At 47.7% G+C, this 25,296-nt stretch overlaps 1 protein-coding gene and 1 long non-coding RNA gene across 3 annotated transcripts; one reads left to right on the top strand and one right to left on the bottom strand.

Annotated features, from left to right (window-relative positions):
* The first annotated feature begins 487 nt into the window (after positions 1 to 487).
* On the top strand, positions 488 to 8,702 carry ZNF70 (zinc finger protein 70). Of its 2 annotated transcripts, none has more exons than XM_086682373.1 (2): positions 488 to 636; positions 3,988 to 8,702. In XM_086682373.1, exon 2 carries the CDS (start codon positions 4,067 to 4,069, stop codon positions 5,411 to 5,413), a length of 1,347 nt encoding a protein of 448 aa, XP_086538499.1. In that variant the 5' UTR covers positions 488 to 636; positions 3,988 to 4,066; the 3' UTR covers positions 5,414 to 8,702. The 2 variants fall into 2 exon arrangements, with proteins under 2 accessions (XP_086538499.1, XP_086538500.1); XM_086682374.1 differs by lacking the exon at positions 488 to 636 and adding an exon at positions 655 to 892.
* A 14,850-nt stretch (positions 8,703 to 23,552) lies between these two features.
* Positions 23,553 to 24,737, bottom strand: LOC147575465 (uncharacterized). The gene is made up of 2 exons (XR_015242716.1): positions 24,527 to 24,737; positions 23,553 to 23,966 (listed from the first exon to the last, which is right to left on the bottom strand). It is a non-coding gene; the product is annotated as an uncharacterized LOC147575465 (long non-coding RNA).
* Between the last annotated feature and the right edge of the window lie 559 nt (positions 24,738 to 25,296).

Below are 25,296 nucleotides of genomic sequence, written 5' to 3'. Positions count from 1 at the left end.
CCTGGGTCCTCACTGGGCCACTTCTCCATATCTCAGTCTCTATTGGTACCGGCTGGGCAATCAAGACCAAGGCTACTTAGGGAGGGTGAATCAAACAGGCCCCCTGGGCCTGTGCGGGGTGACGGGCTCCACAGCTTTGGGAACACCTTCCCTTCTCCCGAAAACCCCAGCCGCCCCAGTGTCCTCTGGCTTGCCCCCACCCCCAGGGCAAGTGCAGCCGGAACTCGACCCTCGGCCTGTGGCTTTAGGCCGGCCTGCCCCTCCCGGTCTCAGTTTCCTCTTCTTCACTCCCGCCAACGCCTGCCCAGCTGTTTCCCCCACGACCAGGAAGCGCTTTGAGAACGGACCCGGGACCATTCCCAGACCTTGTGCCCCGAGCCAGAGCGGCTAAGCGGAGGACTACAGGCACGACGGGACCACCGAGACGCGAGGACCTCCGCGCGGCCTAGAGCGGTCCCGGAAGTGCCCGCGGGCGGGGGCGGGGCTCCGGGCGCTCGGGCCGCCGCGGGCTCCGCGTCAGCAGCCGCCACGGAGTGAGGCCGGGTCGGCCGCGGGTTGGAGCAGCTCAGGTACGGCCCCGCCCCGCCCGCCCGCGGCCCCGCCCCGGCCCAGGTGAGCGGCCCCGCCCCGACCCAGGTGAGTGGCTCCGCGTCAGCCAGTGTGACCACCTGCCCCTCCGGTGGCCCCGGGTGTGGGCGTCCCCCATCGGCTGGAAGCATGTAGGGGTTCCAGCGTCGCCGCTTGCGTGGCGTGTGCGTGTCCGCGGCCGCTCGAGGGCCTCCAACAAGGAAACCCTGACCGGTCCTAGGGTATCCCCAGTGCCCAGGCCCTGGGGGCTCCCTGAAGCATAGGGTGACAGATGAAAGAGGAGCCGAAGAAGACCCTGAGAGAGGTGGGAAGATGGGGTCCCAGACCTTTGGATCTTCGGCCCAAAAATATTTAAAACATTGTTGAGGACAGTTAAAGGATTGCCAACTTTCTAAACAGTGGGAACGTCAGCGTATAGGTGGTCCGTAATGGGAATGGAAAACCCCTAAGGAGGGAACTTTAGAAACACCAGGATTTAACAGGTGGGTGGAGGAAGAGTTGCAATCACAGATACCCAAGAAAAAAATAACCAGAAAGCATTAAAACTAGGGGGGAAACTTTCAGAAACGAAGGGAATAAAGCAGGGGGTGGGAGTGGGGTGGGTGGTTCAAAACCTTGAGGTGTTCAGGTAGTAGGCAAGGTGGGTTTAATGAAGGGGTGGACCTGTATTATCACATCTCCCAGGTTTTCAAGAGAAAGACTGAAACTTACTGAGTTTTCAGTATTGGCAGCTAAGTCAAACAAAAAGGAAAAGTTCAACTCTTTGCGAGCCAAGCAAAACGCGTCTGTGGCAGGATCCCCAGGCTGCCAATTTGCAACTTCTGAAATGAAGGGTTTTGAGAAGGGAGCTATTGGTGAGCATTGCCAAAAGGGGTGGGAAAGTGAAGTCTGAGAAGAGAGGGATTGGCCATAAGGAGGTCATTGGATGCGACAGCTGAAGACCCTGCTGAAACTGGAAACTTGAAATCTGTCTCAGTGCAGTACACAGTCGTATGATTTTCTTTGGCAACATTTAACATCTTAGGAGGAATTGATGGAGGAGGTTGGTAGTTGGCAGCTGGTTACAGCAGGGCAAAGAGGTGAGGAACGTGATGCTGGTCAGAGTCCATAGCTGTTAGATCCACGATAGAGTCTAAGCTAGACAGGGAAGGGTGGACTAAAAGAGGAGAACCTGGGTGAAATTGTTGGGTTGTTTGACCTGATGAGGTGGATTTAGAGAGCCTGAAGTACTGGAGATTATGGTTCCTGAAGAGGAGGGGGAGGGGAGTTAAGTGGTCAAAGAATTTTTGAGAATCCTTCAGTTCTATGCTTCTTTTTACACCGGGCTTTTTTACCCCCTGGAAATTCATTTAAAACAAAACAAAACAAAAGTTTCCAAATAGAAATGAGTTCCATCGTGACTATGCTGATTAATTTAGCATGGCATGTCTTTTGAGCAGCTCATTCTCCACGCTTCAGTGTACCGTTAATAATACCTGGGTATAGAGTTGGTGAGGGTTAAATGCAAATGTGCCTGTAGAAGATCTAGTGGTGCCTAGCACATAGTAGATGCTCAGTAAACATGAGCTGTTATCATTATCCTGGTACCTGGGGAGATTCCCTTCAGCTTGCACAGCAATTTCGGAAGGGGATCCTGAGGGGCTCCCTCAGAGGCCACCATAGTGGGATGTGGGGTGCCGAATGGGCAGTCCCTATGGAAACAACCCCTGTTGATCGGAATCATTGTTTTTCTTTCTTTATTGGTATCTCCCATACAATTTATTTAAATAAAGAGTTCTTTGCTCCCTTCCCCCCAAAAAGTGTGACCATCAGTTCTAGCACAAAAACAGATGGCTTTCCCTCCATTCAGTCATGTATTCAACAAATGTGTGTGGAGCTTGTCCTGTTGTGCTGGGGGCGCTGGCGATTCCAAAATGAAAGAGCACAGTACCTTGCCCTCAGGGAGCTCTCAGGCAGTGGTGGCGAGAGTCCTGATGGCAGATGTTTGCCATCCACGGCCATGGGTGTTGTGAGAGACATGTGCACTGAGCTCCATGGGCCACTCAGGGGATGTGCTGAGATTGTGAGAGTTGTAGGGTGAGTAAAGACATTTGGACTGAGTCTGGGAAGATGAGCCAGTGGCAGTGTGAGAAGGGAGCAGGATCAGTTAGGAGGAGGAAGCAGCAGGAGCCTGGGTGGCTCAGTCAGTTGAGTGTCTGACTTCGGCTCAGGTCATGTTCTCGCAGCTCATGAGTTCGAGCCCCGCATCAGGCTCTGTGCTGACAGCTCAGAGCCTGGAGCCTGTTTCAGATTCTGTGTCTCCCTTTCTCTCTGTTCCTCCCTGCTCACGCTCTGTTTCTCTCTCTGTGTCTCTCAAAGATAAATAAACATTTAAAAAAAAAAAAGAAGAGGAGGAGGAGAAAACAGCAACTAGGAGTATGTGGAAGGAGAGGCTACAGATGGTGCTGGAAGGGCCAGGTGTGAAGGGCTTTGTGAAGGATTTGAGCTGCTATAAGATCCCAAGACAGACGATCAGGCCTGTGTTTGGGGATTTGACACTGGTGTCAGTGTAGAGAACTACCAGAGAGAGGGAGTAGAAGCTGGAGGTAGGTGGTCAGTAGTGAAATACTCCTGGGGAGTTGCATTGAGGCCTGAGCTGTGACCTGACAGACAGGCAGAGACTTCTTAATAAAGCTTCAGGAAATGGACAGACTAGACATATGGGGTGAGAGAGGGAGAAGTCTAGGCTGACTCCCAGTGTTGTGGCTTAGGCTCCTAGCTGGAGGGGGTGCCGCCAACCTAGTGTAGGAGGGAAGTCTGTGCCCTTCCTCAGAACCCCCTACCCCCAACATCCTCCAGTAGCTAGAATCTTGCCCCTTTTCCACAATGGCTCTACTTCCTATTCTAGTCCACCTTTCAGAACAACCTCAGCCTTTCGATTCTAGGCACTACAATGTGGCACTTGATTCTGTCTTTTGTAGTTTTTTTTTAATTTTGTATTTTTTTTTTTGAGAGAGAGAGAGAGAGAGAGAGAGAGAGAGATTGTGAGTGGGGGAGGGGCAGAGAGAGAGAGAGACAGGGACAGAGGATCCAAAGTGGGCTCTATACTGACAGCAGCAAGCCCGATGCGGGGCTCTAACTCACAAACTGTGAGATCATGATCTGAGCCGAAGTTGGACGCTCAACAACTGAGCCACTCAGGCACCCCTGTAGTTGTTTCTGAGAAATCAAACTGTTTGCTAATTCAGTGGGGATCATCTCCAGGGCAAAATTGTATCTTCTGCTTATTTTGTCATGTCCACGATAGAATATGACACAGGAAGGAGGCACTTACTAGGTACTTGATTTGCAGACTTGACAATGTCCCTTGGTTTCTTTTCAGATTTGCAGACTTGACAGTGTCCCTTGGTTTCTTCCCAGGTGACGAGAACAGTAAGCGTGTCCTTAAGAAGACCATCTTTTAAGAAATACAGTCATTGGGGGTGATACTAGATTCACAATGGAGGTTCCCCCAGCAGCCAAGCTTGGTGAGACCTTTGTGTTTGAGGATGGGTTAGAGATGCAGCAAGAACTTTTCCCAGAGGAGGACCTGGGGGACCCTTTTCTTCAGGAAAGAGGCTTAGAGCAAATGGCTGTTATTTATAAGGAGATCCCTCTTGGGGAGCAGGACGAGGAACATGACGATTATGAGGGCAATTTTAGTCTGTGCTCAAGCCCTGTTCAGCATCAGAGTACCCCCCTGGTACACAGACCCCAGGACGATGACCTTTTCGGCCAAACCTTCCTCCAGAAATCAGACCTTAGTATGTGTCAGATAATCCACAGTGGAGAAGAACCCAGTAGACGTGACTGTGAACAGGTGAGCAGGGTGCACGCAGGACCTAACGAACCTCACAGAACTGCGCCGCCAGCAAAACCCTACGCGTGTCGGGAATGTGGGAAGGCCTTCAGCCAGAGCTCCCACCTTCTCCGGCACCTGGTGATTCACACCGGGGAGAAGCCCTACGAGTGTTGTGAGTGCGGGAAGGCCTTCAGCCAGAGCTCACACCTTCTCAGACATCAGATAATCCACACGGGGGAGAAGCCCTACGAATGCCGGGAATGCGGAAAAGCCTTTCGCCAGAGTTCAGCCCTCACGCAACACCAGAAAACCCACACTGGGAAGAGACCATACGAGTGTAGGGAATGTGGGAAAGATTTCAGCCGGAGCTCAAGTCTCCGAAAACACGAGCGCATTCACACGGGTGAGAAACCTTATCAGTGTAAGGAATGCGGGAAATCCTTCAACCAGAGTTCCGGCCTGAGCCAGCACCGCAAAATCCACACCCTGAAGAAGCCTCACGAGTGTGAGCTCTGCGGGAAAGCCTTCTGTCACAGGTCCCACCTGATTCGGCACCAGCGGATTCACACGGGGAAGAAACCTTACAAATGTGAAGAGTGCGGGAAGGCCTTCAGCCAGAGCTCCAACCTCATTGAGCATCGGAAGACGCACACTGGCGAGAAACCCTACAAATGCCATAAGTGTGGTAAGGCCTTCAGCCAGAGCTCATCCCTCATCGAGCACCAGCGCATCCACACCGGGGAGAAGCCCTATGAGTGCGGCCAGTGTGGGAAGGCCTTCTGCCACAGCTCGGCACTGATTCAGCACCAGAGAATCCACACAGGGAAGAAACCCTACACGTGCAACGAGTGCGGCAAGGCCTTCCGGCACAGGTCAGCCCTGATCGAGCACTATAAAACCCACACCAGAGAGAAGCCCTATGAGTGTAACAAATGCGGCAAGTCCTTCAGGGGAAGCTCACACCTTATTCGGCACCAGAAAATCCATGCTGGGGAGAAGCTCTAGAAAGAAGAGCTCACACCAAAGCTCGAAACCCTTTCCCAGATGGAGCCCACACCCCATAGCTTTGTCTCTGAGACCCCACCCACCCCCCTGATCCCAGGGCCAAAAAGAAATGTGTCAACCTAGGTGCTCCTGGCCATCCACACTAGCAGCAAGGCCCCCTCTTGGCCAGCTGGGTGCCCCACACTCAGCAGGTTTACGGAGTGGAAGGGAGGGTAAACTAACAGGAAAGCTGCTAAAATGGAGGCCTGCCCAAAAAAGAGAGCTGGCCTTCGATTGTTCATGTTTGACTCCCAAGCCCAGGAGACTGAATTTTGCCGTCTCTTCACCTTTGCCAAAATTCAGAAGAATGAACGCCAGAGGGAGAAAGTTGAGTTAAACACACAAGAATGTCAGGTGAACTCTTAACATCAGGTTGCAGTTTGGCACTTTTAGAAGACAGAACTCTGCTCATAGTCCAAATCAGCTGAAGGAAGATGAATCCAAAAGTAGATACATTAGCAGCAAAATGGAATCTTTCACCTGGCTTGGGCATTGGTGGGGACAACCGAAACAGGCTACAGAAGAAAGGGAGGGTCTGGAAGCATTCGTTCTGGGGTTGAGGGAGAGGGTGGCAAGTCCCTGGTGTGGTGTTTTAATCTCTGTTCTGGATTAGAGTGAGGTTGGTCTTTGGCAGGTGGCTCTTTCACAAGAGGGTTGAGGTTTCATTCCATGGGCCAGAGGATGTTTGACACTGCCTTGGACTTAGCCTGGCACAAGGAATTAGTGCCCTCCAGTGATAAGCCCTCTATAAGACCCAGGGCCCCCAAGACCATGGTATGCCTTGGTTGTCAGCAGGGCCCGTGTCTGGTCTGGCATCCAGTGCTGGGGGACATAGGAAGCAGGGCGATTCAGTCAGAGGTCCCAGTTCTGCCCCTCCTATTCCAGTGGCCTTGAGGAGGCTCCAAGGCTCGGTTTCCCTATCTGTGAGATGCGGATGGTGGGACCTGGCCACGTACCTCTGAGGGTCCAAGGCTCCTGTTCACCATGAAACCACCCATGAAAGTGCTTTGGTAACTGGCAGTTGAAGGTGGGTGGAGACCCAGTGTGACCCTTGTCCCACTCAGAGATCTGAAAGGCAACCCTGTCTGTTTTCCAGGTGGCCGGGCTCACAGCAGGCCCTCCCATTAAACCAGAGCTTAGGCTTTCCTTCACTCCCTCCAGCCTGCACCCTGGGCGTTGTCCCAGACAGGGACCCTTCCCAGATGCCATCCTGAACCTCCCCCTAGCAGCAGCATGGTCTGTGTGGCCTGTGTCCCATGCTTCGGGCTGTCCTCTCCCTGGGTATTGTTCCAGAAGTACCATCGCCTGTGTCCTGCCAAGACCAACTCAGTCGGCATCCCCAGAGGAGGGGCTCAGACAGGGGTGTGTTTTTAAAGCTCCCCAGATGATTAGGGCATTCCGGCCAGGGTGTGAACCCTCTGCTGGGCATCCGTGCAACCCTAGCATCACCCAAATGTCAGGCCTGCTTGCCATGAGCAGAGCTTGAAGGTGGCAGTTCTGTCTCAGTCCCCATGCCTCCCATCCCCCAGGAATGGGCTCAGGCAGTGCTGTGTCTGGCTAGTTGGTAAGTGTCCCAGGTGCTCAGGCCTTCATTTGGCCACTGGGATCTCTTTGGTGCTACTTTCCCCCAGGCTCCTCAGAGGCAGTCTGAGCTATTTTGAAGTTTTCCAAAAGTTGATGGCTGGAATCCCATAACCCCATCGTGGTAATGCTGGCTATTTCAGCTAATCAAGGGGTTGGCTTGGCAGTTATGTATAGTTTTGATGAATAAAAATGAGCAAGTCATAGTTGTTAGTAAGTGGGACTTGGCAGGCTAGGAATTTTCAGAGGACTGGTCTCCAGCTAGGGGATCACAGTGGGAGTCCCAGCCTGGAGAACAGCAGTTGCTCCCGTCCAGCTTCTCCTTGAAGGAGTGTGTGAAACATAGCACCGCCAGTTGGTCAGGTCCCCTAGAACCTGCTGTACCACTAGCTAGACTGGCCTGACTGGGTGGCCCCTGGCTGTCTCCTGCAGGTGGCCTGTGCTGAGGGTCTTCAGTCATTTACCATGAGTGCAGAGAGAATCAAGACGCCTGTTCAGCGTGGGTGGGGCAGCAGACCCCTCCCCTAGATCTACCTCCTCGGCCATCCCCTATTTGGCCTTACCTGGGCTCGGCCTCAGCCTCTCCTTATTGGGCAGTCATCTGGGTCCTACCTTTGCTGTCTCTTTCCGTGTGCCTCTGCACACCCCAGCCAAATCGATTTTCTTAAAGCATCTCTTTGCACATGTCACCACTCTCCTTAAAACCAACCTGCAGGGGCTTTTCTGCACATAAGCCCCCATTTCAGCCAACCTGGTTTGCCCCTTCTGAACAAACCACAGGGAGTTCCTGGCCACCCGCCCAGATGCTCTCTCCACTCCCAGCTTCTCTCCACTGTTTTTATGCGGTTCTTGCATTTTGGAATATGCACTTTGTCCTCCTCCTCCCCCCACCCTCTCCTCCCTCCTTTCAACAATTTATGGAACGTGGGGAATGAGACCCCCTTTCTGAATAGTTGACGGGTCCTCACAGAACTATGGTAAGACCAGGTACTTTTCAAAGCGTGAGCAGAACCTAGTCCTTTCTTTTCACATTTCTTCACTGTTTTATGTGTTTTCAAATCCTTCATTTTATTTAGGTTCTTGAACAGTGTAATAGAACATCCTGGTAATATTTTAATCGCCCTTGAATTTACTTGTCATTTTTGTTTGGTTGTCTTACTTTTTTTCTTCTTATGACAGACGTTGAGTCTTGTAAAGCTCCAACTCTTGGTTTTGTTTACTAATTGAATTGTTTTGTCCAACTGTATGTATTCCATCTCTCTCTCTTTCTCTTTTTTTTTGACTTAATACTTCACATTTCTAAGATTAATTATTTAGATACAGTTAATTGTATTTTTAATGTTTCTAGTAAAAGTAGTTACTTCGGTCTACGACTTTTTTCTCAGAGCTTTTTCTGTCCTCTGTCACTTTGACATGTGCTATTTTTTGTTATTAGGAATCTCCTTTTGGCCCAAGTGTTATTTTTTATATTTCCACGTAATGAATGCATAGGTCATTGCTGTCATCTTACTGTACTGTGGTGTCAACATTTCTAAGTGTCCATAGAACTTCTCTGGGCCTGAATATATGATCCATTTTTATAAAGCATTTGTGTACTCTCAAGAAATGTATTTTTACTCTATCACTTCTATTTGTGAACTCAGTTTTTAAATTACTGTATTCAAATTCACACCTTCTCTGTTGCTTACTTTACAAGTTCTTAACCTGGGGTCTGCAGATTGCCTAGGAGTCCATGAGCATGCAGATCTATTTTGGAGGTTGTGTAGAGGGATCAAACAAAGCTGTGTGGTTATGTCCATGAATGAATTGCTTGGGGCTGGGCGTGGGGTGGGGTATCTGTAGCATTCACGACATTTTGGAAAGGCTCTGTGACCCCAAAATAGTTAAGAACACTCATTGGCCTGGTCAAATCATGGTCTGATGTGTTTCTTACCCTACCTATTTCTGTTTCACTTTGTTTCTATTTTATGTATGTCCTTGTAATATTAGATGTACAGTTCTCTCCAATCCTTTTTGAGAAGTAGGCAGGGTATCACTGAGTAAGTACCATGATATTTGGAACATATATATTGAACAGTAATATATTGAAAAATTGTGCCTTTTAGTACCCTCCTTGCCTTTCTTAAGGCTTCTAGCTGAAATTTCTCTTTTTCAGATATCATAATTGAAGACCCTGGCTTTTTTCACTTTGCATTTGCATGAGTTTATTTAGCTCAGCATTTTATTTTTAAAATTTGTGTATGTGCTTTGCTGTATAGCTTATAAACAGCAAAGTGTTGGATTTTGTTTTCTGATTCTTTCTATAATTCTTTTTATGTAAGAAGTTCTCATATCATTATCATTTAGAGTAAGGTATAAATTATCTTCATATTTATATTTTAATATATATTAACATATTTAACCCAGAAAGGCCATGTCTTTTAATCTCTTATCTCTAGGAGTTATTAACCATGTGTGGAGTATCATCTCTGGGTAGGCTAGAGGCTCCACCATTGGGCACACCTGCTCCTCCCTGTCTTCGTCAGTGCCAGGCTCTGTCCTGAACCCACTCTAACTACCTCTGGCTTCAGTGTTTTTGGCTGTAACATGGAGGAATGAGGCCACCTCACAGCCTTGTGGAGCTCAGAGGAGTAAGAAATACAAACCTTCATGGCAAACTGGGGACATAGAAGATTCTTATACTATTAGTGTTTTGAAAGATTTCTTTAATTTTCTGTTCTTACTCCCAGCGTTCTTTCAACATAACCTAGGTGCTTTGCTTTTTAGAAAATATTGCCAGATATAGCGAGAATTAGACATCACAGATCCGTCCCATGCTCCCTGAGTGAACCTGTATGGTAATTTGATCTCATAATCTCCATCCCCATCACCCGTCTGTCCCAGGTGGGTTCCCTGTCAGCCTTCCCTTTCCCCCTCTCCATGGTGGGAGAAAAGCACTGTCATAATTGCAAAGGATCAAGAATGGCAGATGGGGAAACTGACGCCAATGACTTACCAAAGGTGTGGCGAATTAGTGTTAGATCTACCTGGCAGCCATAGGGAAGAACAATTCCGGATGTTATGCTGGAGCCTTGGTTACTTGTTGCCAGGACTTCTCCAAGGTGAAGAGTGGTTTAGTCACCACCAGCCGAAGTGAAAACCATATACTCTCAGTGTGCTGAGTTGCTCAGCCTTTGAGGGGCAAGTTGCTGAGTTGCTCAGCCCTTGAGGGGCAAGTTGACATTTGCCAACATTACACAAGGTGAATATATATATTTGCCAGAATGTTGATGCACAGATTTACTGGGGGTAGGAAAAGAGAAGCCCTTTTTGGATGGAGAACCCCATCTTCAGTATCTAATAGCCCAGGAAACTGCATCAGAAGGTTGCCTGGTGAGTGTGGAATTGGGGTGTCAGGACATGGACCATCCCTCCTGTAGTACAGGCCATACAATTGCACAGTCCTCCGAATGCTGGTTGGGGGCACATGCTGAAGACCTCCAGTGTCTGTGGCCTCCCCCCTGGGGGGTGTCCTCCCTCTGAGGTCCAGAGCACCTGGTGACAACCTGCAAACCTGTGAAAGGCTCTTACAAGAGCTCCCCAAGTGAAGTGTCTTCCTTTTGCCACCACCCTTAGCCAGGCTAACTCTTCTCTTCCCCAGAGATAACTGGATGCACTACTCTTTCTGCTCCCTGCACCTCACTTAGGTCTTCCAGGTCCACACCAGAAATGAGAGAAGGAGTCACAAGCAGCCAAGTAACAATGTGCTCCTTATGTAGCCTTCATGTTGCCTCATCTTCAAGAAAAAGGAAGTGGCACCTTGTGTGGTTCTGGATAGGTCTCCCAGGACCACAGGCACCCCCAAAAGTGAAGAGCTATCCTGGGTTCATGGTGGGAGTGAAACGGGTGTAGAGTTAGTTGCCTTCTTGGAGCTTAGTGAGGTTTTATCTGGTCTTATAAATAAAGCCCAAGGTCTTTCCTTTCTGATAGCCCATCCTGGAGGTCTCCAACAGGGGCCTCTCTGCCCATCTTCCTTTCTATCTGACAGCCCTGTAGGGGAGGAACCTGCCACCGGGTCCCACACTGCGCTGTGGAGCAAGTGCTATGTGCACAAGAGACTTACTCCTGCCTGTTTTGCATGTCAAGAATGCTTTTCAACCCTCTCTCTATCACCTGTTCTTTTCTCCAGACTGATTTCAAGCCAAGAGCTAGAAACCACTTCCTGCTGTGCCTTCTCATTCACTGATTTCCACCACCGCCCCCCCACCCCCAAGTCTTGCCCTTAGTATCTCTTGATGCCACCTCTTCCTGTCATTTGCTCCCACCTTGGGCTGCTGCCATCCACTGCTGGCCTGCTGCACCACCCCCTCTGGCCTCCTACCACTGGCCAGACTTCCCCTCCTGGCTTTCTCCCCTTGGCAGTCAGAGTAAGCATTCTACTCTCTGATGGGGTCACTACCTTCCTCAAACACCCTTGTTGGTTTCTGTCAGCCTAAGTTTTGAGGCCAGCCTGTAGGCCCTTCCTGATGTGACACCCTCCTCCTCACCCAGGCCCTCCATGCTCCAGCCACACTGAACCCCTATGTTCTGGAACATGCCTTCCTCTGGTGGAAGGGTGTCCCTAAGGGTACACCCATCTCCCACCCATGGAAAGAGCATGGGCTGAAGATGGGGCATCCTTCTCCAGGATTAGCTATTCTGAGAAGGCCAGGCTCCCCTCCCCCACACAACCTTCCCCAGCCCTGTGCTGTATTCTAGGTGTCAGGTGCAGCTGAACCAGGGAGGAAGACCAAGTTTAGGGTCAGGGCCAGCACTCTGGTTAGTGGAGAATGAGAAGATAGAGTGGGTCCAAGATAGGGTGACTATTCTCCTTTATGTCACACTATGACACTTTCACATCATCTCAACACCTGGCATATTTACAGTCCTCCTAAAAATGACTTTGCAAGCACCCTAACTATAGTTTTGACTGAGCCCTCACCCTCCACAGCCTAGCCCCTGACCAGGACAACCAAATCTCAGACTCTCACAGTGACTGAATCTCACCTGGTCCTTGGTTTCTTCCCACTATGATGGAGCCAGGGCCCAGCCGGAATTTCAAGGGAAGGCTAGTTCATAGAAGAGTGAAGCAGGGAGAGCCCGGAATCAGTTCCAAGATGACAACAGAAGTCCTTGGCATTTTGTGTTCTCAGGCACTGAAGGGGAGAATGCTGGCAGGAGCCTGTTTCCCCATAGTACCTGCAGCAGGAGAGTGACAGGGAGGGAGACAAAGAGACCAGCCAATCCATAGAGACAGAGGAGAACTGTCCAGGGCAGCAGCGGACAAGGTCTCCTTGTCTGAGACCTCAGTGCATTCCAGGGCTAAGTATCTGACATGAAGCAGGGGGTGCTGGGAGTCTGCCTGGCAGAGATCAGAGAAACAGGACCCCACCTACCTGTGGGGTGCACACCAGCCTATGGGATGCCCAGCAGCTGCCTCCCCTCTGGCCTCTCCACAGGAGCAGATCCAGCATCTCCTTCTCACCTTTGCTTCAGCCATTCTGCGGGTCTGAAGCCAGAGGGGAGGCAGCTGCTGGGCATCCAACCTCCATCTCCACAGGAAACCAAGCTTGGGGACTCCTACCGGATGCATGGGTGCTACCAGATTTTTACACATCCCTGCCAGGAACTAACAGAACAAGTGTGCTGTGAATGGAAAAGGCTAGAGAAGACTTGAACAAGACAGTTAACCTCCTAGTCATCCATGGAGCAGCACATGCTGAGTGCAGAACACACATTCTTTCCAAGGCACACAAAACAAAAAGTGCATACATGCTGGGCTATAAAGAACAGAATCGGCAGATGTCAAAGGGCTGAAGTGTAAATTATGTTCTTGGAATACAACACAATGATGCTAGTAACCAGAAACATGTAACCAGAAAACCAGTTTGAGGTGCTGCTTACCCCCCCTCACCAAGGTTCACCAGCCTGGGACACCACCAGCAAGAATGTCAGCCCAACTTTGGGCTCTACTAGTTTAGCAGTTTTCGTTCCCAAGAGAAGCAGGCTTCTTCCAAGCACACAAGAGGCCACCCCCTTGGCCACTGTGGGCATCTCATACCAGTGAACAATTGGGCACGGGTGATTGGTCTGACTGTCAGGTATTGGGGGCTGGAAGGAATGTGTCTGGAACTCTGAGGACCTCAGGGTACCTTCATCCCATGATGACAGTTAATGCCAACTACTCCCGACTCCTTCAAGCAGGAGTGCTCGTGTCCTAGACCCTCAAGAATGGAGATTTGGGTTACCCCACTGGACAAGTAACCCTGACCAGCTGAGGTGCTTGCTGAGGGCAAAGGGAATACAGAATGGGCAGTGGGAACAATAAACACCAGCTCTAACCAAGTAAGTAGGTTAGTACTTACTGGCATGTCTTTCTTGTTTCTATATGAATATCTATTTTAAGATTAAAAACAATTTTTTTAATATTTAATTTGAAATTAAGAGAGCACGAGCAAGGGAGGGGCAGAGAGAGAGGGAGTGAAAGTATCCCAAGCAGGCTTCACACTGTTAGCACAGAACCCAACACGGGTGCAAGTGGGGACGGGGATGAAGGAGAGGGAGAGAGATAATCTTAAACAGACTCATTGTTCAGTGCAGAACCCGACTCAGGGCTCAATCTCCCAACTGTGAGATCATGACCTGAGCCGAAATCAAGACACTTAACCAACTGAGCCACCCAGATACCCCTAGAATTTTATTTTTAAGTTCTCTCTACACCCAATATGGGGCTTAAACCCACAACCCTGAGATCAGGAGTCACATGCTCCACCAACTGAGCCAGACAGGCACCCCTACATCTACATGCATTTATAATAACAGCCCCCCCATTTCCATACAATCTAACACTAGATGTATTAATAGTGGGTAATCTTCTATTTCAGTATCTAAGTTATAGGATATCAAATGGGTGTGTGAATCTTGACAAAGACTCTTTGCTGGATGGAACTGCAGTCAGGCTCCTGAACCTTCTCCTAGGCTCATCTGTGCACTTCCTTCTATTATCTGATTTTAGCAAGAACTCTCTGAAGTCCATCTAACCAGAATCCCCCCACACTCAATTCTGATTGGGTTCCTCTTCCTCTGCCATCCCCCAGGTAAGGTCTGATCACCGTGGCCTGTCTTCAGTAAAGAATCCTGTTAGGTCGGGTTAGCCAGAATCCCCCTTACCATGGTGTCCCCTCTTAGTAATCTTCTATCCACTGCCCCCTTGCCTTTTGCCTTGGCAACAAATCCCCACCTGCCCATGCTGTATTTGAAATGAGCCTGGTTCTATACTGAGGTCTCTTTCCTCCTATTCCAATAGTCCCTGAATAAAACCTGTTTTTACTACTTTAATTTGTTGACCTTAAAAAGAGGCAGCCACCGTTATTTTACCAGCAAAAGATAGGATTACTCATAGCAGGGAATTGCAATCTGTGACAAGTAAGCTACGGCAAAAATCGTTGGCTGGTCCAGCAAACAAAGCAGAGGAACATTATATTATTGAAAAGAAAGAGAGGAAGTTGGGAGGGACTATTTTAAATGAAAGTCCATTGGAGGGGCACCTGGTGGCTCTGTCAGTTGAGTGTCTGACTCTTGACTTTGGCTCAGGTCATGATCTCACGGTTCATGAGTTCGAGCCCCGTGTTGGGCTCTGTGCTGATGGTGCAGAGCCTGCTTGGGATTCTCTCTCTCCTTATCTCTCTGACCCTCCCCGGTCTCTCCCTCTCAAAATAAATAAACTTTTAAAGAAATAGAACTTCTATTAAAAAAAGATAAATGAAAGTCCATTGGAGAAAGGCAAGAGTTCTGGGTGATGGCCATTTCTCACTGCCTGAGTTGCTGGGGTAGTCAATTTTTTGTAGGAGATGCAATGTTCCTCTTTTCCTGTGAGCCTGTAATTGATTCTTTCCTATTGAGGATTCTTCTTTTGTAGAAGAATTACTCAAAAGTAATCGATAACTTTTGAGTCTTGGTATGGCATGAGAGCTTCCCTCTTCTGGCTTCCCGACTCCAACTCAGTGAGGTTTGCCCTTTATTAATTTTCACATTTTGTCTTTTTGATGAAGATCTTTCTCTGAAAGCATTGCTGATCAAGAGCCATGTCTTCTTTTAATTTTTAAAAAATGTTTATTTTTGATAGAGCATGAGCAGGGAAGGGGCAGAGAGAGATGGAGACAGAGAATCTGAAGCAGTCTACATGCCATCAGAGCAAAGCCCAACATGAGGCTCGAACCCAAGAGCCCTGAGATAGTGACCTGAGCTGAAGTCAGATGCTCAACTGACTGAGCCACCCAGGTGCCCTGAGAGTCAGGTTTTCAGTGGTCTTTTGTTCCTCAGTGCCAGGACCTTTCCTGGGTGTCATGTGTCACAATGTAGAGAAGTTGTACAAATTGGAAATCTACTGAGGTCATGTTCAAGTAACAAGGAGGTGGAGCAGGAAAACTCTCAGGCACTTCCCAACTATAGTCTGTATTTATCAAGATCGTAAACACTGGAGATCATCTCCTTCTTGGACACATCCTTTTTATAAAGGTTGGACAGCCAACAAGTACAAAATGAAACATCATATGATAATGTGATAATTCCATGGTAAAATAAATTCCATGATAATTCCAAATTGCATGATGATCCTAGGGTTTCAGAACCCTAGGTATGAAGACAGCCAACTGAAAATATTTCTTGGCACTTATTCTAACTTAGGGGAGAAAAGTTCTCCTTGTGGAGGCAAACCCGGAGTCATGTATGCCTCCTGGAATTCCCCACTTTAAAGCAGTCATGAAAACAGAATAATGAATACTGCAAAAGCACACTTACAGAATTAACCAAGTGCATTGGGGACAATGTAGTGCAGGTCTAAACATGAAGCAATAGCTGATGAACTTTTTGCAAAACAGCAAAACCTTAAAGACATTTTAAAACAGCACTGTTATCTCAAAATGGAACTGAATGTATTATCCATGATACAGTCTAATAAATTCAGAAACCATGAACTTGGGTAAGAATCCAGAGTTATTCAATGGTCCAGATGAAAAGCACAATCTTCTGTTAATCTTGAGCCTTCTAACAGGCCTTGTCTGGACATCTTGGGAAAGGGAAAGTGTCAGATGTCGTCTGCTTCAGTTCCAGGTCACCAGATGCTGTACAGGTCCAGTGAGATTTTGGTACTTTCTTTACACGTGTTACGTGAATCCAAGAGTCTGTTCCCTGGAGTTTGGCAGCACAAGGGTTGGTTAGCAGCCCCTTTTAAGGACCTTTCCAGCAAGGTTGAAGGGAGTCTTTCTGAAGGTATCTTTTCCAATAGACAATATCTCCAGATTGCAAGGCATGATGCTTAAGGTCTTAATCTCCTGGGAGTACACGGTGAAAAGACTGCTCTACTGAAGCGTGGTTATTTTTAATAGAAGCAACTAAACCTTTACAATATTGAAATATATCTCCTTCAATTGTGGGTCAAAGGAGGGAGGGGCCAAGTGCATTTGAGGTCTTGTGACCCTCTCAAAGGGTGAGAGTCTCCAAATTCCAAAGAGGATAGATCTGAGATGTAGAAGGACTGATTGCAATGCTTTCAGCCATATATTTGTAGGGTCTCTACAACTTTTGCCAGTCGTGTCTTAATAGTGCCATTAGTATGTTCAACTATCCTGAGGATTGAGGTTGATATGTACAATGGAAGTGTTGTATAATTGGCCAAATACACTTGCTGAAGCAAATCAATCAGCAAAACGGGTTCCCTGATTATTATGAAATTCTAAAGGGGTTCCACAGGTAGGGATAATATTTTCTAACAGAATTCTAGCTGTAGAAGCAGCAATGGTCTGTCTACAATGGGAAACTTTGGCCTGGTGAGAAATCCTACAAACCATGACTAAAACACATTTATATCCATGAGACCAGAGAAGCTGTATGAAATCTATGTGCCAAACTTCAAATGATCCAGTGGGCAGTTTAAAGTGTCTGGGAACAGTTTAAACAAGGTTCCCTGGACTGTACTTTGGACAGTTGGGACAAGTGAGGTAGACATTTTTTGCAGCCTTATTAATATTTCCCCACCAATATTGGTTCACGAATGCCATAATTTTGTCAGTGCACCAATGTTTTAATGCATGTGCAGTGGTAGGTAGTGGGAAATCTAGAATTTCTGAACAGGCCAAATTGTTATTTATCATCCTGATAAATCAGAGTTCTCTCTTTTTATCAAACCAACAACAATTAATTAATTAATTAATTATTTTAGAGAGAGGGAGAGAATACATGAGTGGGGTAGAGGGGCAAAGGGAGAGAATCTTTTTTTTTTAATGTTTATATATTTTTGAGAGAGAGAGACCGTGCATGTGCATGCAGGAGGGGCAGAGAGAGTGGGAGACAGAAGATCTGAGGCAGGCTCTATGCTGCTAGCAGAGACCCTGATGTGGGGCTCAAACTCCTGAACCATAAGATCATGACCTGAGCCAAAGTCAGACGCTTAACTGACTGAGCCACCCAGGGGCCCAGAGAGAGAGAATCTTAAGTAACCTCCATGCTCAGCGTGGAGCCTGTTGCAGGGCTCAGTCCCACTACCCTGGTAACATGACCTGAGCCAAAATCAAGAGCTGGACACTTAACCAATTGAGCCACCCAGGCCCCCCAAACCAACAACTATTAGATTTCCAATATTGGTTTTCCTTTTCTGGGGCCAATTGTTGGGTGTCAATTTTTCCAAATGATCATTTGGGAGAACATCTCTTTGGACCATGAGAAAGGTTTAGTCATTGTTTTTTTAACAGCATCATTTTTGCCAGAAATATCAGCAAGGTGATTTCCTTTGGCTTCCAGGGAGTCCAGTCTGGAATGCCCAGGTACGTTAACAATAACGAGAACTACCAGCCATGTGTATGGCATCTAATAAATTTTTGACACAGGAGCCACTTTAGATTTTATCCCCATTAGAGGTAAGGAAACCTTACATAACGTTGCTGTTTCCATAACATTCCAAAGTCATGAGTGACCCAAAAGGCATACGAAATATGGGTATAAACATTTGCAGTTCACCATTGGTAAGATACAAGCTTGAGTAAGGGGGTAAATCTCAGCCTGTTGAGGAAGTAGCTAAAGGTAAAGGTGTGGTCTCAAGTTCAGAAGGAGTTGCAATAGCATACCCAGCACAATATTTACTATTTTCATACTTTATTTTATTTATTTATATTAATTAATTAATTAATTAATACTTTCATACTTCTATGAAACCCATCGGTAAACCCTGGAAAATACGCAGTGGTTAAAGGAATTGCATACAGGGGCGCCTGGGTGGCTCAGTCGGTTGGGCGTCCGACTTCGGCTCAGGTCATGATCTCACAGTCCGTGAGTTCGAGCCCCACTTCCGGCTCTGTGCTGACAGCTCAGAGCCTGGAGCCTGTTTCGGATTCTGTGTCTCCCTCTCTCTGACCCTCCCCTGTTCATGCTATGTCTCTCTCTGTCTCAAAAATAAATAAAAACGTAAACAAAAATTTAAAGGAATTGCTAAAAACTGTCATGGGGAGTCAAAAGGTGATCTGTCAGTGTTAAGCTGTTACAAGGGGTCTTGTCCATGAAGGAGGAACAATAGCCAGGTTAAGGTTACTGCAGCAAGAAGGAGTTCTAGGGGGAGCAGGCTGCAAGAGGATCCCCTAGAAAGTGAGGCAGCTGGCTGAAGAGTATTGACTGATGAGAATTTAGGAGGGCTTCTACTGCATGGGGCACAGGAATGATTAAAGGGGACCTCACAATTACCTCTTCAGTAGTCTTAGCCGAAAGGGCAGTGGCAGGAACGGCTCTGGGGCAATGGGGGATATCCCCATGCCACAGGGTCCAGTTGTTGGCTAGGGTACCTTATGGGCTAATGATTGTCTCCATGTTTTTAGGCAAGTACTCCAAAGGTATTCCCTTCCCTCTCACATAAAAGGAAAAAAAGGGAAGGCAATAATTAGGGTGCCCAAGAATGGGGGTTTTTGTCTCCCAAACTATGTTGTCCCAATTTTTCTAAATAAGAAGGCCAGGTTTGTCATTTCTTAGTAAAGCATTTAGAGGTTGAGCCAGAAAAGAGAAGTTTCGAGTCCAATTTCAACAGTAGACAGGCAGTCCAAGAAAACCTCATAACTGGCACTTAGTGTTAGGTTTGGGGAATTTCAGATTTCAGGCTGCCACAAAGCCTACCTAGATCCAAATGTAGTCCTTGTTCCAAGATCAGGTGCTCTAGGTATCAAATCTGAGTTGGAGTGAACTGCAATTTTTCTTTGAGGACTTTATGGCCCTCTAGGACCAAAAGTTTTAACAGGTAGATATTGTTTTCCTGTGAAGAGGTTTGGGAAAGGGAGCAGAGAAGCAAATCATCTGTGTGTTACAACAAAGTAGAACCTGCAGAAAACATTCTGTCATCCAAATCAGCTTTTGAGATTTGTGAAAAGTAAGGATTCTCTGTGAAACCCTGGGGCATCACTGTCTGGGTGTATTACCGTTCTTCCCAAGTGAAAGCAAAAAGATATTGGCTATTTCTATCAACTGGATTACTGAAAACACACTACACAGATCAATTACAGTGAAAAAATTGGCTTTCGGGGCGAACAGATGCCAGTTAGCAGGTGGGGGTTAGGAAGACAGGGTGCTAAGGGATAACAATGTTATTCATTGCTCAGATGCCCTGGACAAACCTCTGTCTCCACCAACGGGCTTCCTCACAGGTAAAATAAGTGTATTTCAGGGACTAGAACAGGGGATAATGAGGTCCTGAGCCTTACAATCTTCTGTTATGGGCTTGATGCCTTGAAGGGTTCTTTATTTATAGGGTATTGACTAATTTGGGGGAGAGGTTTCAGGGATCTATTTGAATGTTGAAAGAAGTTCACTGTGGAGATTTTGCCCTTAAAGGGGATGGTAAGTGATTCAATAGGGACACATTTTCAGTGTCCCCAGACTCTGCTATCCTCCCATCCAAGATAGAGAAAATGAAGGATGTCAAAGTGTCATTTAATTGACCTGGTTGGCTTTTTTTTTTTTTTTTTTTTTTTTTAATTTTTTTTTTTCAACGTTTATTTCTTTTTGGGACAGAGAGAGACAGAGCATGAACGGGGGAGGGGCAGAGAGAGAGGGAGACACAGAATCGGAAACAGGCTCCAGGCTCTGAGCCGTCAGCCCAGAGCCCGACGCGGGGCTCGAACTCACGGACCGCGAGATCGTGACCTGGCTGAAGTCGGACGCTCAACCGACTGCGCCACCCAGGCGCCCCTGGTTGGCTTTTTTTATTACCATTGTCAAATTCTAGAACTAGTTCTCCCCTTTGATATTTCCTAATAAATCTTGTCCCCCCCCCCCATTCCCTAAAAAAGAAATCTCAGCCCCCAAAATGATTACGAGCAGAGGAACTAAGAAGAAAAGAATGGGTATCTCTCAAAGCACCTTAGCAAAAGGGGATAGGTTTTGAGACAGGAACCTTTAGAGATTTATTAGAGCCCCCTAGTATTTGAGCTGCTTTAGTACTCTGAGGGAGAGGCTGCTTTACAGCAGTGGGGTTGAGTACCAAGAGTGTAGCTCCAGGGTCAACAATGACAGAGAGGGGCACTTGGGTGGCCCAGTCGGTTAAGCGTCCAACTCTTGGTTTTGGCTCAGGTCATGACCTTATGGTTCATGAGATCGAGCCCTGCATCGGGCTCTGTGCTGACAGTGCGGAGCATGCTTGGGATCCTCTCTCTCTGCCCCTCTCTGCCTCTCTCTCTCAAAATAAATAACCTTAAATTAAAATAACAACAGAGAGATTTATTGCCAATCTGGAGCATTGTTTCTCTGAGACAATTAAGAAGGAGGATTGGGCAGAGCCCTATCCTTGGGAATTAGGACATTGGAGAAGCTGACTAGAGGGCTGAAGGCATCTGGAACACTTCACTTTGTAACAATCTTTTCCCCCATGTCCTGGGTCTCTGCAGTAACAGCACAGACCATGAGGCCTTTGGTTTTGTCCGGGGGCCTCCACTGGTGAGAGGTGAAAATTAAGAATTTTAGAAGTGTTTCTTCTAGGTGTCTCATCTGGGGTGTGAAAGCTGGTTTGTCAAACTGATTATATCTGGAGAGGACATAGTCTTCCATTGCATCCTGGTTGTTTTAACTAAAAGAGAAAGATCCCAGTTCAGCCCCTTAATAAACATGGCATTAAGGTGACCCGAGTGTTTTCAACATCTAAAGGAAGACCAGAATATTCTTTGAAAACAAACAAATGTTGATTACAATAGTCACAAACAGATCCATCAAATTTTTGTGAGCAAGTCTGAATTTCATTCCAATCAACAAGCTTACGCAAAGCTATTGTACAAGCTCAGTGGAGGTTTTCAGCTAGTGTTCTAACATTTTTGTCAAAAGTTAGGTTTTGCTTTTCTCTTTCAGGATGTTCCCATTGGGCAAGTTTCATCCCCCAATGTTTGGCCTGCCCCTCACCAACAAACACTGGATTAACTGGTCCAAATCTGAGAGATGAGGTTGGTAAGTTTTAACAACTCTATTAAAATCCTCAGCAAACTTATGGGGATCCTCAGTCACTTTAGGAAACACGTTGATTATGGCTCCAAATTTGGCCTTAGTCCCGGGAACGGAAGATATTTGGCATTAATTTGGATCCTCAGAAGGTTTGACTTTAAAGGGACAGGTTCTGGGGTGCCTGGGTAGCTCAGTAGGTTAAGCGTCCGACTTCAGCTCAGATCATGATCTCACGGTTCATGAGTTCAAGCCCCACATTGGGCTCTGTGCTGACGGCTTGGAGCCTAGAGCCTGCTTCTGATTCGGTGTCTCCCTTTCTCTCTGCCCATCTCCAGCTTGTGCTTGGCCTCTCTCTCTTTCTTTCTCTCAAAAGTAAGTAAAACACTAAAAAAATAAAATAAAGGGGCAGGTTCTGATAGGTTCAAAGTAGGATGGAGCAAGGAGAGGTTCAGGACATTTGGGCAGGATAATTGGATGGGGAAACTGAGGAAATAGAGGAGATGGAGGTGGTGCAGAGGGGAAGAAGATAGCACCCGAAGTGGGGCCTGATGAAATGGCTGCTGTGTATTTGGAGACAAAGAAAACAGGGAGGGGAAAACAGGCCTCAGATGCCTTTTTGTCTTTGTCGCAGCCTAGAAACTGTATTTTGCAGAGATAATTTTAGATTCCTGATAATATTTGAAAGCTTAAAAACCAATCCAAATAGAACTGAACACCATCCCATTCAGTTTTGACAATTTTAGAAGCATGGCTGCCCAATTCAGTTTTGAGAAAAGGACGTATGGAGAGACTGAAAAATCCCCATGATGGCCAGAGTGGCCTCAAATTCTCCATAATGGCCATGGGTGTCCTTAAATTACTTTTGATCAAGTCAGTCCATTTAGTTAGAAATGTGCATGAGAAATGTGCACAGTTTTTAAAGATAAAACTGGCCAGGGTCCCAGAAGGGGAGGGCCCTCTTAAAGCATTTTGAGGGCTGGGACCCCATTTCTTAGAGGTTTTTATCTAGAGCAGAAAAATTCATAAACAACACAGTTTTAATAGGCACAGTCTGGTTCCAAAAGAAATCAGACCAAGGGCTAGGACAGTTTCAATAGAAATAGCTGGTTCTAAAAAGGAGCTGGACAGGGGCACCTGGGTGGCTAAGGCGGTTGAGCCTACAACTCTTGATTTTGGCTCAAGTTGTGATCCCAGGGCCTTGGGATTCAGCCCCACATCAGGCTCCGCACTGAGGGTGTAGTCTGCTTAAGATTCTCTTTTCCTCCTTCTTTCTCCCCCACCCCCCTCTCAGGGCACCTGGTGACTTAGTTAAGTATCCAACTCTTGATTTCAGTTCAGGTCATTATCTTACCGTTGGTGAGTTCAAGCCCCAGAGCCTGCTTAGGATATTCTTTCTCTTCTCTCTCTGCCCCTCCCCCTGGTTGTGTACATATGCGCACTCTCTCTTTCCCAAAATAAATTTAAAATTTAAAAAAAAAGGATTTTCTCTCTCTCTGCCCTTCTCCCTCACTTGCCCTCTCTCTCTAAAATAAATAAATAGGGGCACCTGGGTGGCTTGGTCGGTTAAGCGTCCGACTTCAGCTCAGGTCATGATCTCACAGTCCGTGAGTTGGAGCCCCGCATCAGGCTCTGTGCTGACAGCTCAGAGCCTGGAGCCTGTTTCAGATTCTGTGTCTCCCTCTCTCTCTGCCCCTCCCCTGTTCATGCTCTGTCTCTCTCTGTCTCAAAAATAAATAAACGTTTAAAATAATAATAATAAAATAACATAAATAGGAAATTGGACCAAAGTCCAAATGAGTACTCTCAGAAAGAACAAAGAAAGCTCTAAAATCAATCCCAAATGAATCCTAGAAAGCTCAAAATGCAGAAAGTGGAGCTCCAAATCCAGGAGAGACTTATCCTCAAACTCAACAAGAAAGCAGTGAGCTCTGCGGGTACCATCACCTGTTTGCTCACCAGCCTCGGAATTGTTGGTGGGGGGGGGGGGGTCTTCTCTGGATCCTACTTCTGATCTCCAAGTAATGTTGACCTTAAAAAAGCATTTCATGTTCCCAGCAAAAATGGGTTTATTAGGGAATACCAGAATACTGCAATTCAAGCTGGGGAAACAACCATAGGCTAGTCCAACAAAGGAGAGAAACATTATCATATGGAGAAGGAGGAAGTTGGGAGGGGTTGTTTTGAAGGAGATCATTGGAGAAAGACAAGTGTTCAGGGTGATGAAGGCTTCTCATTGTCGGAGTAGCTGGGTGGTCAGTTTCTTGTAGGAGATACAATGCCCAGCTTTCTCTGTTGAGGCCTATAATTGATGATTCTTTCCTGTTGATGCTTCTGTTGAGGATCAGTAACTGACAACCCTTGAGTCTAGTGGTAAGTCTTGAGAGCTGCTGCCACTCCATTTCAGGAAAGTTTGCCTTTATTAATTTTCACAAACTTCTCTGCGGCTCTGGTTTTTCTTTGAGGGGAAGAGAAAGAGGTATATGTGAATCAGCTGGGAGAGGAATGAACATCACCTACATACATTCACACTTGCTTACACCCAGACGCCTACAAACACTCACCCCACACACAATCCCTCACACAAGCACTTTCTTGACTCCTCACCCTCCTGTCCAAGCCTCACACTGTTTCACTCTCATTCACTGGTCCGCTGGAGCCAAGGGAGGACCCTTACTATACACGGAAGAACCTCGGGCTAAGAAAGAGAACCCCAGGCAGGATGGGAACCTGGTGGGAGAGTGGGCGGGGCCGGCGACGGTCTGCAGCTTGAGAGGAAGAGGTGTTCCTTGAGCTCCAGGACCCTCCTGCCTTCAACCCCAGAAGCCGGGCTGCCCTGCCCACACTGGGGGGCGATCCGGAGAGGGCCCCCCTCTGGGCACACCGCTAGCCCAGCTTCTGTCCACAGCGTGAGTCCCAGGGAGGTGGTCCGGGGTTCTCTGTGCTCTCCGAGGGTCGCCCCACGCCATCCCTCTCTAGCCCCTGGCAGCCCCACCCGGGCTCCTGGACCCACCTTACCCTTTTCGGTCGCCAGGGGTCTCTGTCCCCTCGCTAGATGCTCAGGTGGGGGCTCCAGGGCGCGGACACGAAGGAGCGGAGACCAGGATCGCGGGGAGGGCTCAGGGAATTCCGAGTGAGGCCACGGGAAACTGAAGTTCCAGAATCCAGGGTCATATTAGGCAGGGTAGAATGAGGACAAGGACGGCGGGACTTAGTGACTGCCGATTGACGCCAGTGGGCTTTACCCGGGTTCCCAGTGCTGCGGCGGGGCCCGAGGAGGGGGAGGGGGTGATGCACACCGCGGGGGCAGCAACCTGGGAACGTAAAAAATCCAAGGAAGCGCACGAACGTGGAGAGTGGGGCCATGACCTGTCTCCAGGCAGTAAATTAGTCCGGCTGCTCCTAAGAGCTGGCTGCAGCTCATAGCAAAAGTGAACATAGACATCCCATGTCCCCGCGGTTGCAGGAATAGAGACTCCCTGTGTCCCTGCAGTTCTAGGTCTGCTGTGTGCACCAGAGATGCGCAGGGGTTCCCTGGGCCAGTGTTTGTGAAGGAGGAATGGGACCTGCCCAAATGTTCATCCATCTACCCGGATGGCCAGTACCATGCTGTCTATTCACACACGGAGCCATGAGCTCAGTGGTTAGAGCCTGGTTGATTATACGTAGAAAGTTAGAAGGAACAAGATATGTCGACATGATGTTCGGGTACATTTGAAAACTTGGAACAAAATTCAAGATGCTCTGCACAAATTGCAAGGCCCCAAGGACACTCTGGCTCCCTCTGC

This window comes from Puma concolor, chromosome D3, assembly GCF_028749965.1.
Source record: "Puma concolor isolate L17-30 chromosome D3, mPumCon1.1.hap2, whole genome shotgun sequence".
Classification (NCBI taxonomy): Eukaryota; Metazoa; Chordata; class Mammalia; order Carnivora; family Felidae; genus Puma; species Puma concolor.
Note: the sequence above shows the minus strand (reverse complement) of the source record. Positions and strands in the feature narration are given on the sequence as shown.